At 58.0% G+C, this 17,481-nt stretch overlaps 2 protein-coding genes across 3 annotated transcripts; one reads left to right on the top strand and one right to left on the bottom strand.

Annotated features, from left to right (window-relative positions):
- Window positions 1–210: 210 nt before the first annotated feature.
- Window positions 211–11,437, bottom strand: PSMA5 (proteasome 20S subunit alpha 5). Its single transcript, XM_064472185.1, has 9 exons — window positions 11,285–11,437; window positions 10,207–10,273; window positions 7,870–7,996; window positions 6,802–6,869; window positions 5,949–6,056; window positions 5,807–5,865; window positions 4,768–4,870; window positions 3,485–3,571; window positions 211–501 (listed from the first exon to the last, which is right to left on the bottom strand). Exons 1-9 carry the CDS (start codon window positions 11,311–11,313, stop codon window positions 424–426), a joined length of 726 nt encoding a protein of 241 aa, XP_064328255.1. The 5' UTR covers window positions 11,314–11,437; the 3' UTR covers window positions 211–423.
- Window positions 11,438–11,618: 181 nt separating this feature from the next.
- SYPL2 (synaptophysin like 2) lies at window positions 11,619–16,812 on the top strand. Of its 2 annotated transcripts, XM_064472186.1 has the most exons (7): window positions 11,619–12,070; window positions 12,724–12,795; window positions 14,251–14,375; window positions 14,818–15,019; window positions 15,114–15,305; window positions 15,700–15,855; window positions 16,398–16,812. In XM_064472186.1, the coding sequence occupies exons 1-7, from the start codon at window positions 12,020–12,022 to the stop codon at window positions 16,524–16,526; spliced, it is 927 nt and encodes a 308-aa protein (XP_064328256.1). In that variant the 5' UTR covers window positions 11,619–12,019; the 3' UTR covers window positions 16,527–16,812. The 2 variants fall into 2 exon arrangements, with proteins under 2 accessions (XP_064328256.1, XP_064328257.1); XM_064472187.1 differs by lacking the exon at window positions 15,700–15,855 and having other exon boundaries at window positions 16,398–16,808.
- Window positions 16,813–17,481: the final 669 nt, after the last annotated feature.

A 17,481-nucleotide genomic window follows, 5' to 3' on the forward strand; every position in this document is an offset into this window, starting at 1 on the left:
ACATTCTACATAGATCTCCTGATGTGATATCGCCACGCTCTCCACGAGAGGGAGACTTGCCTCTGCCACAGCCAGCGAGGACGGCAGCGCGCGAGCCCGGCACCGCGCCGCCCCACATCGCTTCCGCGGCAGATGTTGCCCTCGTCTGCCCCCGATTTTAGCTCTAAATGCTTCCCCCCACCTCAGACCTCCGCGCTGAGGAAGCCAGGATAGAGTAACAAAATGATTTATTCTCATTTCCTCTTATTGTAGAGATCAGTTATGTACAGAAACTGTAAAAAAAACCTCAGGAGCCTTCTAAGAAGAGCAATTGCAGATGCTGCTTGAAAATAAAATCACAGGTACTGGAAGGAACCGAAAGTCAGTTCGCTTTGATCAGGGCGGGCGGGGGGAAATGAGCCTTTGAGGGAGTCTCTCTCCTTTTCAAATATCCTTGATGACCTCTTCAAGCTCCTCTTTTGTGTACATGTGGAACTTCATCCCGGGCTCCACTGTGGCAAGCTGAAAGAGAAGGAGCAAGGGGTTAAGTGTGCCTGCATATGTGAAGTGACAGCACGGGGCAGGGAACAGAGAGCAGCCGCAGCAGACAGAGCAGCTGTTCCTTCTCGGCTGCCTGATCTGCCAGCCCAGCAAGATCATTCCACCCCGTAACATGCTCTTTGATTCCCTAAAATAGCTGCCTGCCACAGAAATAGCTTTTAATTGACTCAGTCTCCTCATAGTAGCAGCGGCAGGGAACGTCTGTTGGGAACAGGCAGGCTCTGCTTCTGCTTGCTGGGGAAGAAGACCCTGTTAATACGAGTCCTTCATCAAACGCTCCTCGGAGAGGGGCGGTTCTTGCTGCAGTTCAGCGTGGCCCTCAGCAGAAGTGCCTCTTCTCCTCCGGTAACCAACCAAAGGTACAAATCGTGGCCTGTTACATGCCTTGAGAGAACCAAGATAGCAAAGCACTCAAAAGGGGACTGAGGGTTAGCTCTAGGAAACTGAAGCAGAGGCAAACCTGCATTTTGATCCCCAAACACGGACAATAAGCAAGCCAGGGTGCACCCTGCAGCTGCCCAATGCCCGCACAAGCAGGCCAAAGAGATCTTTTCCAAGGTAAAGCCCAAGGGATGAAGCTGGGGGACAAAATATCCCGCCCTGCCCCTTTGCCAGGAGCAGAGGGAGGCAGCGCCCAGGGCAGACAGCTGAGACATTGCACAGCGTGAGCACCAGAACAAGAGCTACTTGAAGAATGACAAGACTGGAAGAGGAATGTAAGCGGGACTTTCGTTCACACCTAGTTCACGGCATGAGAGCCCAAGATAAGGCAGCTGCTGCAGGAGCTAGCTGGGATGCTCCAGACCTCGCTTGCAGGCTCCTCCCGGCACCGGGCATGGACCTTTACTCTTAAGGGATCAAAGTGGTTGCAATAAGCTGAAGGAAAGCTGCAGAGGGTCCTGGCAAATCCCAGAGCTCTTCCTAGGCTTCTCTGCTTGCAAGGTCACCCATAAAACAGCATGGGATGGTAGGACATGCCTTTGGGGTAGAGGGAGGGTAGCCGTAAGCCTTTTTCAAAGAGAAACATCCCAAAGACTCAGCCTGAGAGCCCCTGACAGCCCAGGTTCTATCTGGCGTTCTCAGACAAGTCAGAGTCACTTGCAGATGCCACTTTAGGGCCCTCAAATCACCTGCGTGGCCCGATGCTAGACCCAAATGGACTCAACACCACATACACACCCTGAAACCCAAAACGAGCGTTCAGAGACAGCAGCTCCTTCGCTTTTCCACGGCTGCTCAAACCTGCGCCTCACCTCCTCCCTGCAAACAAAAGCTTTCCTCAACTATTCCCTCACAGGCTTCACAGGGAAGTAATTAATTTAAAAGCATAACATTGTTTAAAGCTCCTGACATTTGCCACCAACAGATTTAACCCTTCCATGACCACACTTCACCCCTTCTCTTTGCTGCTAGATGGAAAATCCCATATAAGAGGGGGAAGCGGCAGGAGTAAACAAACCCCAGCACCACGTACTTCTAAAAGGCTGGAAAGCAAAGCAGCTACTTCAGGTAGAAGATTTTTCAGCCAGAAGGGTGACTTGAGTCAATAGAGACCTTTTAATCCTCAGCACATTCTTCTCATACTTAACCCTGATACCGATTCCTCAACACGTTCAGAGCTTTGCCAAGCACAGTTAAGCCCTGTTAAACGGGGATGTGACATAAGGATACTGTACACGCTCCTCTGCCTCAATTTCTTCGCACTGTACTGCAGATCTTCCAGAAGGGACCTGAAGCTGAGCAAGAGAGAACTGATCGGCATGGGTGAGGAGAGCATCTGGGGAAGCAGACTTCAGCCAGCCAGCATCGTTTCTGGACAGAGCATCTAAGTTTTCAGCATGCTGTTGGCCATTTCCCCCCAAAGGAAGCTGGTTAATCATGTCACGAAGGGTCCCCAGCGGCAGTATTTAATGCAAAAATGGGGCACACATTTTTAGACCGTTTGGGAAATGGGTTCCCTGCATTCAGAGGAAAGGACTGGGAGAACGGCGGGAGGAGAGCCGCTCAGGAGTTGGAGTGACACGATTTGGAAAGGTCTAGTGTCTCATAACCTGCCAGAAATAGAAGCAAACTCTATACGCCAGCCTTGCTCATCATCTATCCATTATCACGAACAAACTGGAAGGGTTTTACCTTTGCTATCTAGAAAGGAGCATTACAAGTCTAAGGAGCAGGGTTTAAGGGGGCAGGTACCACTACGTTTGTGGGGATCTACAAGAGCACTGCATGCTCGGGTCAAGCGGAGCTCGGCGAGCCAGGCCGCTTGCAGGCAAAAGCCGGAGGTTAGAGGAGCACATTCATTCCTGGAAGCTTCACCTCTTGGGTCCTCCTGTCCAACAGATTTTTGGCACCGCCCCACGACCGAATATAGCAAGTCCAGAAGCTGTATAATTTTCATTCCTTCTAATATTACAAGTACCAGGGAAAAAAAGAATAGCTAAACCCAGGGGAAGAAAAAGTGATCCGGCTGGCACGACAGGTTCCTGCCGGCTGGCTCGGCCTGTGTAAGGTCAGCAAGGGCTCCAGCCCACGGCCAGAGAGAATCGCTTCCGCCAGCGCTCGTGGATTGGCCGGGCCAAGGGGCCAGGCTGCACACCTCGAGAAGTCACAAAGAGAGCTCCAACCTTTCCAACGCGCCACGCACGATGTGCTACAACGAGCAGCTTGAAAGCTCAAGAACATCTGCAGCCAGCCAGCCGTTGGCTCGGCACATCCTGAACTGCTCCCCCAGCTCACTCCTTGCTCGAGAAGCAGAGGCAACCCTTCTCTCCAGAGAGCAAGTGGGCAGCTTTCTCACCTGGACATTGAAAATTCAAGACACTACTGAAACACCCGCTGCGCAGCCAGCAGGAGTTGCGCCGAGGAAGCAGAGACTACAGGCGGCGCAGACTTCTGCTCCGTGCCGCGCGCCGCGATCGCACGCTGCTAACGGAGTTGTGGTTACCTCAATGTTGGTTGCATTCAGTTTCTCCTCCATAACTTGTTTCAGGATGACGAGGGATGATTTGATTGCTTCTTTCAGCGTCATTGACTGTAAAACAAACCACTCATTAATTGCATTGTTGATGCTCAAGCAAGTACTTGTACATTACAGCCCTTTGCGAAAGTGTGCTCCTCTCCCTCCCGCTCTTCACAAATCCTTTAAGCTGCCACTGGCAGCAAATTTGAAAGCTTATCAGGTTATCTACAGCATCAACAAGAGATCAGAGCCCGCTGTTCAAGCGGGACGGTGACAATTGCAAGGATGGTGACTTTCTGCTTTCATGTAACTTTTCACAAAGCTTAAGAACTGTTAATCTGGGCACGTAAGCCTTGTTCTCAGGATCGGGACACAAGGTCCATTTCTCTTCACCAGTTACTGCGTACAGGCAGTTCCCCCCAACAAGCCCCACTGGGAGCTCCAAGAAGCCAGACTCGCTCTTGGCAGAAGCCTTCATGTTTTAACCACATACATCCCTGCACGAGGGGGAACTAGAGCCAGGGGGCCATGCGGCATTCAAAGAGTGACGATAGCTGTGCTTGCAGCAACTTTGCACTTGGAAGACAGTTAACAAGCCACAGAGCCTGGAACGTGGACAGTTCCACTAGTGAACAAATTAGGTAATTGAGTCTTAGGCTGGAAGTCCTCGCAGCCATCAACGCCATCAACTGTGCTTTTTGTTACGGTGTTTGGTTTCTTACCACACAAAATGGGCAGTTCCCTCCTCGCAGAGGGAAGAAAGTTTCTATTTAATAACAAATAGGTCCAGTACTTGCAGCGTAAAAGCCATTAATTTCACTGGCTTAACAGATGTGGCAAACCGAAGCCATTTGCTTTAGGTCCTTACGCTTCAGGCTGCATCAATACCGAGCCCTGATGCCGACTGGCAGCGTTCACATAGCAGTTCTTTTATTTATAGAGTACTTCCTGACATGGTCTTAATTATCACCCGCTAGAGGCAGAGACCGGCATCTTAGACGTGGGTCTCGTGTTCCAGCTGCAGCCTAGGGGGAAGCTCCTGGTAGTAGCACTCCTCGTCGCAGAGATCTTCGTCCAGCAGCTCAGCGCTGACATCTAGTCACGGGATCAACGGCCAAGGACCAAGTCCCACCCTGACAAGCTCATGCACCTCCTCTATAGCGCAAGAAGAGTCTTAATCACTCATCGGGAGGGAAACTAGTGGATCCTCGTGGGTCATGAGGTACCTCTGTAACTTGTCAGATGCCAACCCCAATCCAGCCTTTTACCTTATGGTAAACCTCTTGCAGAGAGCTCTGTGCGCCTTCCGAGGCGGAGCCGATCGCTCTGGCATCGCACTGAACGAACGTCCCCGACGGGTCCATGTGAAACCTGCAGGACCACGGGCGAGAGAGTGAACAGCCGCCACAGCACCCCGAGGGCTTCCCCGCCAGTGCCACGGCGCTCCCCCAGAGCTGGGGAAGAACAAGGGCTCCTCGGGAGCGACAACTCGTCTGCTGACACGGGACAGAGCTCGCAGCAGCCCCTCGCCGCGTCCAGCCTCCTCCCTTACGCCCAGCAGCCTCCAGGGACCGCTGCAATTAGCGCAGCAGCAGGTCTCTACTCCTGGCACGCAGAGGAGGCCGCCGAGGTTTGGGGAGTGCCAAAGAGCTGCCTACAGACCCACGCTGGGCTGGTAAGCTAGGAGAGCTCTACGCTCCTGACACTGCCCTCCACACTCAGAGCAGAATCATTTTTGTTTTTATTCCCCCCCCCCCGCCCTTTTTTTAATAGAACCAGCAAGTTTTCACTCCTGCCTCTGGGAGGGAGGTGGTGCGGAGACCTTATTGGGCTGGCTCTGCCAAGCCGTTCCCACCTCCAGCAGAGGCTGAGCGTTTGAAGCGCACGAGTTCAGGTTACAAGCACTCCGCACCACCTCCCCAAGGAATGTCACAGCAGGCTCCACGTATTAAGTTACCGGTGGCTCTGCTAGTCCTTTAGGGAAAGGTAAGAATAAACTCGGGACGAGGAGAGCTTTAATGCCTCCCTCCTGCCCAGGAAACCACATTAAAGAAAAAAAGGATTCAGTGAAGACATGGCACTCTCTTCAACCCTGAACAAGCAGCCACTGCTCAGGCTGCCACAACCCCTGCTTTGAAAGGAAGCATTTAAAAGCATTAACAAACACATCAGGTACATAATGGGATAAACCCCAAGTGTCTGGCTTAGGTAAAATCCCAGAATCAAGTCATTAAAATGCCCTGGGAAGTTTCAGTAGAGGTTTTCTCTCTTCCCAGAGCTGGCCTGGATTAAGAGAGCCAAACTTACAGCTGGGGTCCCTTCTCATCAACTCCTCCAAAAAGCAGCGCAACACCAAACGGACGAGACTGCAATAGAAAGGAGCCAACAGGTTAGGGCCAAGTCAGAGGGGAGCCAAGAGCACCTCCCCAGAGCACCCCCAGCTCCGCACCATCGCCCCAGGGTCTGCGTCCTCCTCCCCGAACTGCAGCGCCAGGTTGGACACAGCCTGTGTCACGCTCTCCACTGTCATGGTTTCGTTGTAGGTGAACCAGTGATTCTGCAGAAAAAAAAAAGATAGAAATTATCACCTTGTTCCCAAAATCTGACAATCCTGGATCATTCATGCCACAGGCTGGAGTGATACCCTGCGTAGCTACAAAGATAACTTCCCTCCAGGTGGGCTGACGGCACCCGGGGCCCTTCACCTGCAAGACGCAAGCACCGGGAAGCGCAGGACAAGCTGGGAAGTTTGCGCAGGGATCCCCCAGAAGCCTTGGGATACCAACAGGGAAAACGCAAGGCTGGAGCGCTTTATTCCAGTATCTGTTTCTGATGCAATAGGGTTATCTGGTTCTCAAGGCAGGAGGAGTGCTGACATGCAGGAAAACTCCACAGAAAAAGTCTTTACTACAGCACAGAGATCTGTATCTGGGACCTCCGAGTACCTGAGGCACCAAGCAAATTGTAAGGGGTCAAAAATATAATCAAAATAACCAGTCTTTTGTCAAAACAAAGACACACGGCCCCACATGTTGACCAGAGCACATCTGCCAGTGCTAAGAGACCGCTGGAGAACCTGCTCTAAGCTTCCCAGCACAAGAGCAACAGCAAAGAAGAAAAAAACTACGGGGAGACTCCACACCTGTTTGTTCTGCAAAGGCCCGGTGAGGGAAGCTACGCTCCCCACAAGCCTCCCACTCCACACCGGCTCCTTTGCTATAACAATCTTCCTGTGCCAGAGGCTTTTGAGATGCCCCCGAGATTAGTGCTGTTGTTTTACAAAGAAAAATGTCAGTTCTTACCTGAGTCTCCACTCTTGCTTTATCAATTAAAGTCTTTGCATCAGCTATTAAGCCACTCATGGCACACCCTGGAACCAGAAAGGGAAAACATGAGTTGTTTCACCGATTATTTGCGATGTGCTCTTCCCCCGGACTTCCCAAAGCCCACAGTGAGATACAAAAGGCTGCAGGGTGGAGCGGGTCCCTGCGTGGCAGCGCACGGCAGCGCCGCAACTTGCTGGAAAGGAGGATGGGGTCGAAGCAGATTTGCTCAAGAGCAAGGATGGACACCCAGCTGGAGGGCAGGTACACAACTGAGTCCTCCCAGTCACAACCCCCACCCACCCCAAATCTGAACTGGTTACAGGAGCCACATCTGAGGCCTTCCAAGAGAAGCTAACGGCAGAAATGCAGCCTGCCTGGGAGGGGAACTCGCTCATCCCTCCACGGGGAGGGCTGGCTGACCCATAGCTGGGGGGGTGCTGCAGGACCCCCCAGCACAGATCCTGCTCCAGGAAGAGAGGGGCTGTATCGCCAGCACACAGGAGGAAGAAATTAGACTCTTCAAGAGCTCCTTCCATGTCATCAGCAACATGGGTATTTTGGAGGTCTCCTGCTTTTCAAGACGACATATTTGGTCATGAGCCCGTCGCGGGCCCCCTCACGGTGCAGGAGGCTGCTGCGAGCAGGGGTACGGGCTAACATTAGTGCTCCAGGAGAAACTGGCCTCAAGTCAAGCCTTTTGCAGTAATTCCCTGCCCTCCCAGATCTAAATTTGGGATGAGCTTTCATGAGGGAGGTCACTGAGGCAGAAGGGGTGCTTCAGCTGCCTCTTCCTGCTCCTGTAACTATGTCCTGCTGGCCTGGAGCCTGGAAAACCAGTGACCAGGACCTGATGTTCACTGGGCAGGATGAGCATTGCTGCTGGGCTCAGCAGAGCTCCCAGCAGGGAAGGCTAGCCCTGAAACGCAGCTTCTGAAATTCCATGGGGACAGAGTCTTATTTTTTACATCTATATATCTCCAAAACTTGAGGGATGCTCCCAGGCCTCTGCCACAGGGGCACCAAACCCCACTTCTTTCTCCTTACCTATGTGGGAATCGATTTCTACAATCTTCTCGATGCTGCTGGGCTCCATGAGCGGGGAGGTGATCCTCTTCTCCACGGCCAGGCAGACGCCCTCCGAGGTCTGGATCCCGATGGCCGTGGAACCAAGCTGAAAACCACCGCACACTTACCACCACCGCACCCGACGCGGGGTCTAGTCATGACAGCTCGCGTGAATTATAAACAGCGCAACGCTAATTTTGACTTGTATTATTTGCGGGCAGTTTGTGTGGGAGGCGATCACATCGCCAAGGCAGAAACCCACCTGCAAGACTATGGCTCTGCACACCGAATTTTATGGACTTAAGCTAGGGAACTGGAAAGGTTAAACCCATGCTACTTCCCAGCTGAGTAGTTCATCAGAAGCCAGCAGGGCTGCTGGGTATCATTAATCTTTTCCCTGAGCAACATCAATTTTTACAGCTTAAAGCCTTACAAATGTAAAAGGCCTTGCGAATATTCATTTGCAAGGCAGAAATGAAATTTTAAAGCCAGAGAGGAGGATTTCACATAATGGCCCTAATTCTGACTGCATCCGTACTTCTGGCCGGGGCATTTTTCTTTCTATTAGCTCTTTTTCTCCCAAGTGTCCTCGGATCCGCAAGGTTTACAATGCAAACAAGGGCATTTCACGCACGTACCCTTTTCCAGGCGGCAGTTAATTGCCTGCAGCAAGTGTTACCCTGGCCTTGCAGGACACCAGAGCGTCACCGCGGCCCTGAGCACAGCCGCCACTGGGGCAGATCTCAAGGGCTCCCACCAGCCCCAGCCTTGCTCCCAGCATTTCCACGCTGGAGAATCTACCAGAATAACCACCCCAGCTGCGGTGTGGAGGTGCTGACTCCAAACACCCAAATCACAGTGTAATTTCAGCAGCAAGATTCCCCAGGTAGCTACACCTATAGGCCTGGCTGAGGGGATCTCCCTGTTGCAAGCACTCATGGTTTTAGACGTTGCCCAACGCTGCCGTCCTTTAAGCACGCACCCTGCCACAGCTGCGCACAAACCCCAAGGGAAGAAGGGAAATCTGATGTCATTCGAGATGCAATTTTGTTAATGAAGCTACAGAGGACGAATAAAAACTCCTTGCATACCACCACACCCGGGCACCAAACATAACGTGTCGCAAGAGCCACCCGAGCGGCACCAATTTCATCATGAGCTTATGGGCTGATCTGGAAAAAAGGGAGAAGCCAGAAGGCTTCCGTACAATTGTTACTCTAGTAGGTGCAGTTGTAGTTATAAAATCAGCACGGTGACTGACACTCTTCTGAGAGTTTTTACTTCCCAATGCCTTAATAAACATCATTACTTTTTGCCTCCTCATTTAGGCAGTGCTTCAAGGAGCTAAAGCAGTACAGGGAAGGTACAGGCAGCACCCCCAGCCTAAACACAGGTCTGCCCAGGGGTTTTTCTCTTCACCACTTGACCGGTTTCCCCCCAAGTTTAAACTTACTCCTAGTCAATGCCCACATTCTCAGAAACAAGAACATTAATCAATTTAGAACAGTTAACCCCCCAGAAAGGCCACTCGGCTCTGCAGAGGGAGCAAACTTTACCTTCAGGTTTTAAAATTCAGCTGAGCAAACAGTGACCCATGCCCAGCTGCAAGAGCAGCCAGCTAAGAAAAGGAAGGCTGACCTAGTGAGAGAAAATTTGCCACTTCGGGAGTCTTTTTTTAAGGGACTCCATCTTTCTAAAGCCCACGGAGCAGAAGGGAACACTGCATCAGCTCAGGGAGGCGAGGAGAAAGCAGAGCACTCCATAAACGAGTGTTTATAGACGTCAAGTGCACGAGGCAGCGTGTGCTTCTGCAGGCAGAGTCACAGTGCACGAGCACCCAGGACCTCTTGCTTCAACATCAGCTTTTAGTGGGTTTGATTTAGGGATTACCATCTTCGGATCGTGTTTGATTTGGGGGTAAATCGCTTGGTAGGAGACAGGGAGGGGAATGTTCCCCTGCATTTGGGGGAAATTGATGGCTTTTGATTTTTTGTGACCCACAGCAGAGCCAAGCTGCAGGAGGTTCGGCTGGCTGGGAGGAATGGATCACTGGAGCACAGCTCTCCTACCAGAGGTTGCTGGTGAAAGGCCGGCAAAGTGCTGCCGGCGCAGTCGCATGCAGGAGCGGCGCGCAGGAGAAAAGGTGGCAGCTCCCACTCAGTGTCGTGTCCTGCCCTGGGCCGGCCAAATCCTGCAGAGCCAGACCAGAGCCCGAACCAACGGAACCTGCCTGGCTTATTTCTGCCCAAAGCCAGGCTTTGGGTTTGTAAGAGCCCTTAGCGTCACAGTTTGACAGCCAGATGGAGCTGACCATACCTTTATGGCCTCGATGGCATACTCCACTTGGAACAGCCTTCCCTCTGGAGAAAAAGTGTTCACACCCCTGCAAGAACAACATCAGAGACAGTGTAAAGGGCAGGAAAATGAAGGCTGATGAGAAATGCAGTTCCTTATTTGAGAGCAATGGCAGGAAGGGTGATGCCAGCTGGGGATGGGTAACATGGGAGGGGTGGCCGGAACACATCACGGCTTTGCTGGAGCCCATCACCCTCACACGGCGTGGGTTCAGGATGCTTACAGAGAAAGAGAACAAAAGGAATGCCAGCAGGTCTAGTTACAGGTCAGGAAGGGGCTTATTTCCATGGCATGCTTCATGCTGTGCATGCTGGAAACATGCTGCCTTCGGACTCCAAACGGTCAGCCCTCCACCAGCACCAGGAGACAGCAGGATTTTGTTTTACCACAAATTCACTAGGATTTTTTTCCTTTCCCCGGATACCCCAGCCCATCCCCAGCCCAGCCTCACTTGTCCCACTCCTCCCGTCCCACTGCACAAAGCCACAGCCCACCCTGCCCTCCCTGCCCGAGCCCCTACGCTGTCAGCCAGAGGAGGGCTGTGCCCGAGGACTCCATCCACAGGCAAAACTCTCCAAGAGATTTCTTAAAAGCCTCCTGGTTTCAGGAAACGTTTAGAGAGATAAACCACAGCCTGATAAGACCCCCCCAGAGACCCCACACGCTGCCTGCCCCCGCACCGAGGCCTTCCAACACTGGAAGCCCCCGGTCCCACGGGACGTGCCCTCCCGTCCCTTGTATTTAACAGAACCAGGGTCTCCAAATTTAAAGAAAATAAAAACCGCGGGGGGGGGGACGGCAGCGAACCGGCGAGGTGGAAACCCCCGCGAGCAGAGACCCTCGGGCAGGGCCCAGCAGGGCTGCGGGCTCCCCGCCAGCTCCTCAGAGCGGCCCCACGGCGGCTGCAGGCGGGAGGCACCAGCCATGGCCTACCGGGACGGGGAGGGAGATGACCGGCCGTAGGCCCGTGACTCAGCCGCAGGCCGCGGGAGGCGTGGAGGGAGCGGGAGAGAGGAGGCGGACGCGGGAGGGAACTCACCGGTCGTACTCGGAGCGTGTGAGGAACATGACGGCAGCGGGAGGGGCACGGGGGGGGAACAGCGGCGGAGGCGGGAGCGCCGCGCTGCCCTCACCGGGTGCTTCTCCGCCGCTTCCGGCCAGCAGATCCGCAGCGCGCAGGCGCCGCCCGGCCTCTTCCCCCCGCGCCGCCTTTCCATTGGTCCGTGCCGCACGCCGTTTAGCCAATGGGAGAAAGGGGAAGGCGGGCTCGGTGAAGAGTTGCTAAGGAGGCGGGGCCAGAGGATGGGGCGGGGTCATTGGGAAGGGGGTGGTGCCAGAGCGCTGGAGGGGCGGGGCGAGCGGGCACCGGGGCACCGGGGATGGGGACGCCGGAGAGGGGGCACCAGGGCGGAGGCATCGGATCCCCCAGGGTCCTCCGGGGCCGTTACGGGTCCCCCGTTACCGGTAACGGGGCTGTCGGCACCGTGCCGGGATCTGGGTGCCGGCACAGCCCCGGTGCTTTCCGTCCCGTTCCAGGGCTGAGGGGCACAGGGAGACTAACTGAGGGTTGGGCGAGCCGCTGGACGGACGGACACACACCCCCCAGGCGGGGGAGGGGGTTGCCCAGCCCGCTGGGGGCCGGGACCGGGGGCGGACCAGGGCGGGGGGGGCGGTGCTGCCCGCCCCGGGGGCGGTGGGGTTCCCGGTGGCGGCTCTGACAGCGGAGCGGTCCCAGTGGGCGGTGGAGGCAGCACCGACCGCCCCCTGCCCGGCCATGTCGGAGCCCGGCGGCCCCGCGGCCGGCGACAAAGCGCCCCGGCTCCAGGTAGGGCTCCGGTGTGACCCCCCCACGCCTCCCCGGTGTCCCGGTGCAACTCCCGGTTCAGTCCCCGGTGTCCCGGTGCAACTCCCGGTGCAGCCCCGCCGTGTCCCGGTGCAACTCTCAGTGCAACCCTGCGGTGTCCCGGTGCAGCCACCCGGTGCGACCCCCGGTGCAGCCCGCCGGTGTCCCGGTGCAGCCCTCCGCTGTTCTGGTGCCGGGGCCGGTGCAGCAACCCGGACCCCCGGTGCAGCCCCTCCACCCGGTGCAGCCCCCCGGCACCCCGGAACAGCCCCCGGTGCAGCCCCTCGGCTCCCGGAGAAGCCCCCTCGGCTCCCCGTTGAAGTCCCCCATGGCTCCCCGTTGAAGCCCCCCCGGCTCCCGGAACAGCCCCCCTTCTCCCCGGTGCAGCCCACCCTCTCCCCGGAGAAGCCCCCCCGCCCCCCGTGCAGCTCCCCCCTCCCCAGACCAGCACCCCCCCTCCCGGTGCAGCCCCCCAGTGCAGCCCCCGCTCTCCCCGAAGCAGACCCCCGGCCCCTGTGCAACCCCCTGCTCCCCCGGTGAAGCTCCCCCTCCTCTCCGGAGCAGCCCCCCTCAACACCGGCAGCCCCCCCCGGTGCCGGCCCGGTGCCCCGGCTCCCACCGCTCTCTCCCCGCAGGACCGCGTCCTGGGCGGGGTGCGCTGGGGCCGCCTCCAGGAACCCCTGGGCTTCGTCAAGGTGCTGGAATGGGTGAGTCCCCCCCGGTGTCCCCCCCATCCCAGGCCGGATCCTGGCACCAACACCAGGACCCCCCCCAGGCACAGCCCCCTCCCCAGCACCCCTGGGTGTTGGTCCCCTGGGACTCCTGTCCAGCACATTCTGCAGATTTGGGGTGCCCCATTGCTTTCCTAAAGCCCCCCCCACAAGGATGAGGGGACCCTGGAGCCCCCCTGCCCCTCCAGAGCCTCCGGCACCCCAGCAGCCCTGGGCGTGGGGACCCCATCCTGGGGGGGGTCCCGGGGAGGTGGGGTGCGGGGCCACCCGGACGCCTGGGTTTGGGCCACGCAATCCCCCCAGTGACCTTGAGCAGGTGGCTTTGCCCCGCCATGCTGGAGGGGACGGTGACATCGGGGTGCCGGGTCCCCGTCACTTGCACAGGGTCTGGGGGGCACCGGGCAGGTGGGTGGGGAGGCAGGCTGAGAGGTCAGTGGGCCCCCGTAGGGGGGACCCCAGGGACGGGGGGAGCCAAGTGCCCATGGCCCCATCCTGTCCCGGCCGTGCTATGAATGGCTCCGGGATTGTATTTCAGGGCGGCATTTCTGTGGCACGGCCTCGCCGTGGCCGGGGGCTCCCAGCCGGCCCCACGCCCAGGTGCCAGCGCTGGGGAAACTGAGGCACGGGGTGGGGGGCTTAGCCCTGGGGTGTGAGGCCAGATCCATTTGGGCATCTCCCACCCGGAGGAGCCAGATCGAGTGGGCTTTTCCCCCAAGCCCATGGCTCTTTGCTTTGGATAATCCCACCCGGGGAGGGGCTGGGCACCCGCTCCAGCGGGGCCGCGGTGCAGGATCAGGCCCTGCATGCACAGGCACCCTGATGCCAAAAGCGGGGGGAAAATCCCTGTGTGGGGGGCGGCTGCCAAAGCTCCTGCTTCGCCTCTCGGTGCTGCACATGGGGCCTGCCCATCCCCACGGCGTCAGGCCTGGCCACTCGGCTTCCCCGCTTCACCCGGCCGGCCCCGGAGAAGCCGTGAGCTCAGCCGGGATGAGTTGCCAGAAAAATATTTGGGAATTACGTTTTCCCGGCACCCTCCGCCGCCAGAGACGAGAGCACCGAGGGACGGGAGATGGCAGCAGCAGCTCCCGAGCCCCACCGGGGTCCCACAGCTGGGATGCTCCTGGCTTGCTGGGAACCCGCTGCAGTGCTCAGCACCATGCCAAAAATTAAAAGAGGGGGTGGCCTTGCTGGACCCCCACCCCATCATCCCTCGCTGCTGGCCCATTTGCCCCCTTGGCCACAAACCCGGTGCCGGCAGCAGCGCCGGTGCCAGTGCACGGCCGGCAGCTGCAGGGGGTGCAACCTACAACCACCCCCCTTTACCCCTAAGTGGGGAGCGGGGCCGGTTGGGTGCATCCCCACCCCGGGGGCAGGGGGTGTCACCCGGGGCTCGAGCCCCCCCCTCCCCGACCTGCTGCTCCTTTCCCACAGCTCTTTGCCATCTTCGCCTTCGGGGCCTGCGGCTCCTTCAGCGGCGAGACCGGGGCGACAGTGAAATGTGACAGTGAAACCAAAGAGATGAGCGTCATTTCCATCCAGTTCGGGTACCCCTTCAGGTGAGGGGGCACCGAGCCCGGACCCCGCCCCCAAAAGGAGCTCACCCCAGCACCCGGCAGGGCTCTGAGGGGAGCACACAGGGTGCTGGGTTGGGGTTAAATCCCCTGTGGGACCGCAGCCCCGTCCCCGTGGGCAGGGAGCCGCCGGCACCACGAGGCATCCCCCGGCTCTGGTTCCCAACACCATCCAGGGGGATCCTTGTTAATCAGGGAAGGCGGGGATGGAGCCAAGCCAGCCGCGAGCCACCATTTTAACCCCTTCCCTCAGCCACTGGCCCCCGTGCCATGTCACCGGAGTGTGGCAAAGGGACCACATTCCAGCTCGGCGTGCCCTCCGGCCCCAGGGGCACCACCTCAGCGCGGTTATTTCGGCCTGGCAGCGCCATCTCCCTCATGCCCCTCCATTCCCGGCCCACCCACCATCCCCCTCCCGCTGTCCCAGGTTATACCAGATCCCCTTCGAGATGCCGGACTGCGAGGGGGAGGCGGAGACCCGCACCCTGCACCTCGTCGGCGATTTCTCCGCTCCTGCCGAATTTTTCGTGACCCTGGGGGTCTTCTCCTTCCTCTACACCATGGCAGCTCTGGTGCTTTACCTGCGCTTTCATTCCCTCTACGGCGAAAATAAGAAGCTCCCCATTGCGGTAAGGTGGCTGCATCCGTAACGGGGGACGGGATGGATCCTGCCCCGCTCCCCCGCCAGCACCGGGGCTGAGCCCGGCATCCCCATCCCCACAGGATTTCTGCATCACCGTCTGCTTCGCCTTCTTCTGGCTGGTGGCGGCGGCGGCGTGGGGCAAGGGGCTCTCCGATGTGAAGGCGGCCACGTGGCCCGCCAGCCTCATCGCCACCATGGCGGTCTGCCAGGGCCAGGAGGTGGTCTGCAACGCCGGCGCCACGCCGGCCATGGGGCTGGCCAACATCTCCGTGGTGAGAGCCGGGCGCCAGCGCCACGCCACGGCTCAGGGGTTCGCGGGGCGTCAGCACACGCGTGTGCATGTATTTGCACGTGGGTGTGTATACAGGTGTGCACGTATGGGCACGTATATTCACTTATTTGCTTGGGGGAGAGATTTATGGTGCTTCAAGCAGATCTCAGCAGCTCTCAGCCCTTGCAGGGGCACACGCATGTGCACACATGCACACACACGCCTGCACTCATGCCTGCACACCCACACCTGTGTGTGGGTGCCTGCACATGCTTGCCATACCCATGCGCACCCACGCACATGCGTGTTCACATGAAAATGCACACGCGAACACCCCATGCACGCGGGTGGCCGTGCACACACACGCTCCCACGCACGAGCCCTTGTGCATGCAGACGTGTGCTGGGTTCCTGAGCTCAGCCGGGAGAGGGCAGTGGAAGCATGCACACATGCGATCCATGGCACCAACTCCCACTGGTCCCACGGGACGTCGGACCATTCCTGCACCCCCACAGGATCCCCCCCAGCCACAGGGGACCCCCACAGCCGGGGTGGGCGGTGGTGATGCAGCCCCTAGCATGGACACATGGGGTGCACGGGACACATGGGTTGCATGGGGTGCACAGGACACGTGGGATATGTGGGACACATTGGGTGCATGAATTTAATGGGGTGCACAGATTGCATGGGTTGCATGGAGTGCATGAGGTGCACGGGGCACATGGGGTGCATGAGGTGCACAGCTGGCATGGGGTGCAGAGATTGCAGGGGTTGCATGGGGTGCATGCGGTGCACTTGGGGCTGTGGGATACAGGGGGTGCACGGTTTGCGTTGGGTGCACAGCTTGCACGGGGTGCATGGGTTGCATAAGGTGCACAGGGTGCACAGATTACATGGGGCGCACAGGGTGCATGGGGTTCACGGGGCACGTGGGGTGCACAGAGTGCGCGAGGTGCACAGGGGATACATGGGACACACAGGGCACGTGGGTGGATGGGACGCACGGGGCGTGTGGGGTGCCCGGGGACCGGTGCTCACCCATGGGTGCCCCCCACCGGGGGTCTCTCCTCTTCCCCCCCCCCACCTCCTTCAGCTCTTCGGCTTCATCAACTTCCTGCTGTGGGCCGGGAACTGCTGGTTCGTGCTGAAGGAGACGCCGTGGCAGGCGCAGGCTGCGCCCCGCGACAGCGCCGCCGAGCAGGGTGCCATCGACAAGCAGTAGCCGCCCCCCGGGGGGTCCCACCTGTCCCCCGGGACCTCGCGCCGGCCGCCAGCCCGGGGACGGGGTGTCGCTGGCCCCGGGGTCGGAGACGCGGGGGGTATGGATGCTATAGGGGAGGGATCAGGGGGCATTAACCGCTGCTGCCTGGCTGTATATAGGGGTCTGCGTAACCCCGGGGGTCCCGTTCTGTATAGGGGGGCTGTATGTGTAACCCCGGGGTGTCCACGTCTGTGCGAGGGGCGTATAAAAGTCCTGGGTACCAGTGCTATATAGGGGTGCCTATAGCCCCTGGTGTCCGGCTCTGTATAGGGGGTACATACAACACCTGGATGCTCTGCCCCGTATCGGGGTGTAGGCAACACCTGGGGGCCCAGCTCTCTATAGGGGTATATATAAGCCCTGGGGGCCCAGCTCTGTACAGGGGTTATATATAACCCTGGGGTGTCCTGCTCGGTGTAGGGGTAACTGCCATGACTGTATAGATAATGCCTGAGGTCCAGAGGGGATGTATAAGCCCTGGGTGCCCAGGGGATGTATATGTAGGGGATATATACACCTGGATGTAACATCCCCCTGTATAGGGGTTATACGTTGTCCCTGGCTGTCTGGCCCCATATAGGCCTGTATAGGGAGTATATAGGACCCCTGGGTCCCCTGCCCCACATGGTGGGTGTGTATCTCTGCTGGCTGCCCAGCCCGGTGTAGGGATAACCCGGACCCCCAGCCCCATACAGGGGTATATGGACCCCTGGCCCCCAGGCCCGTGGAGGGGTATATGGATCTGCAGTCTGCTTAAGGGTATATGGACCCCAAACAGGGGTATACAGACCCCCAGCCTGTATAGGAGCATATGGGCTCCCAGCCCCATGTAGGAGGATATGGACCCCCAGTCCTGTATAGGGGCATATGGACCCTCGGCCCCTGGCCCCTATAGGGGTATATGGCCCCCCAAACA

Source organism: Phalacrocorax carbo, chromosome 23 (assembly GCF_963921805.1).
Source record: "Phalacrocorax carbo chromosome 23, bPhaCar2.1, whole genome shotgun sequence".
Taxonomy (NCBI): Eukaryota; Metazoa; Chordata; class Aves; order Suliformes; family Phalacrocoracidae; genus Phalacrocorax; species Phalacrocorax carbo.

Excerpts from the sequence above, each read along its gene's own strand:
- PSMA5 (XM_064472185.1), bottom strand. The coding sequence starts at position 11,313 with ATGTTCCTCACACGCTCCGAGTACGACCG. Across the intron at positions 6,057-6,801 it reads AAGCAAGAGTGGAGACTCAG|AATCACTGGTTCACCTACAA; the intron begins GTAAGAACTGAC and ends TTTTTTCTGCAG. Across the intron at positions 4,871-5,806 it reads GATGAGAAGGGACCCCAGCT|GTTTCACATGGACCCGTCGG; the intron begins GTAAGTTTGGCT and ends GTGGTCCTGCAG.
- SYPL2 (XM_064472186.1), top strand. The coding sequence starts at position 12,020 with ATGTCGGAGCCCGGCGGCCCCGCGGCCGGCGACAAAGCGCCCCGGCTC. Across the intron at positions 15,020-15,113 it reads ATAAGAAGCTCCCCATTGCG|GATTTCTGCATCACCGTCTG; the intron begins GTAAGGTGGCTG and ends CCATCCCCACAG. Across the intron at positions 15,306-15,699 it reads GGCTGGCCAACATCTCCGTG|ACGTGTGCTGGGTTCCTGAG; the intron begins GTGAGAGCCGGG and ends TTGTGCATGCAG.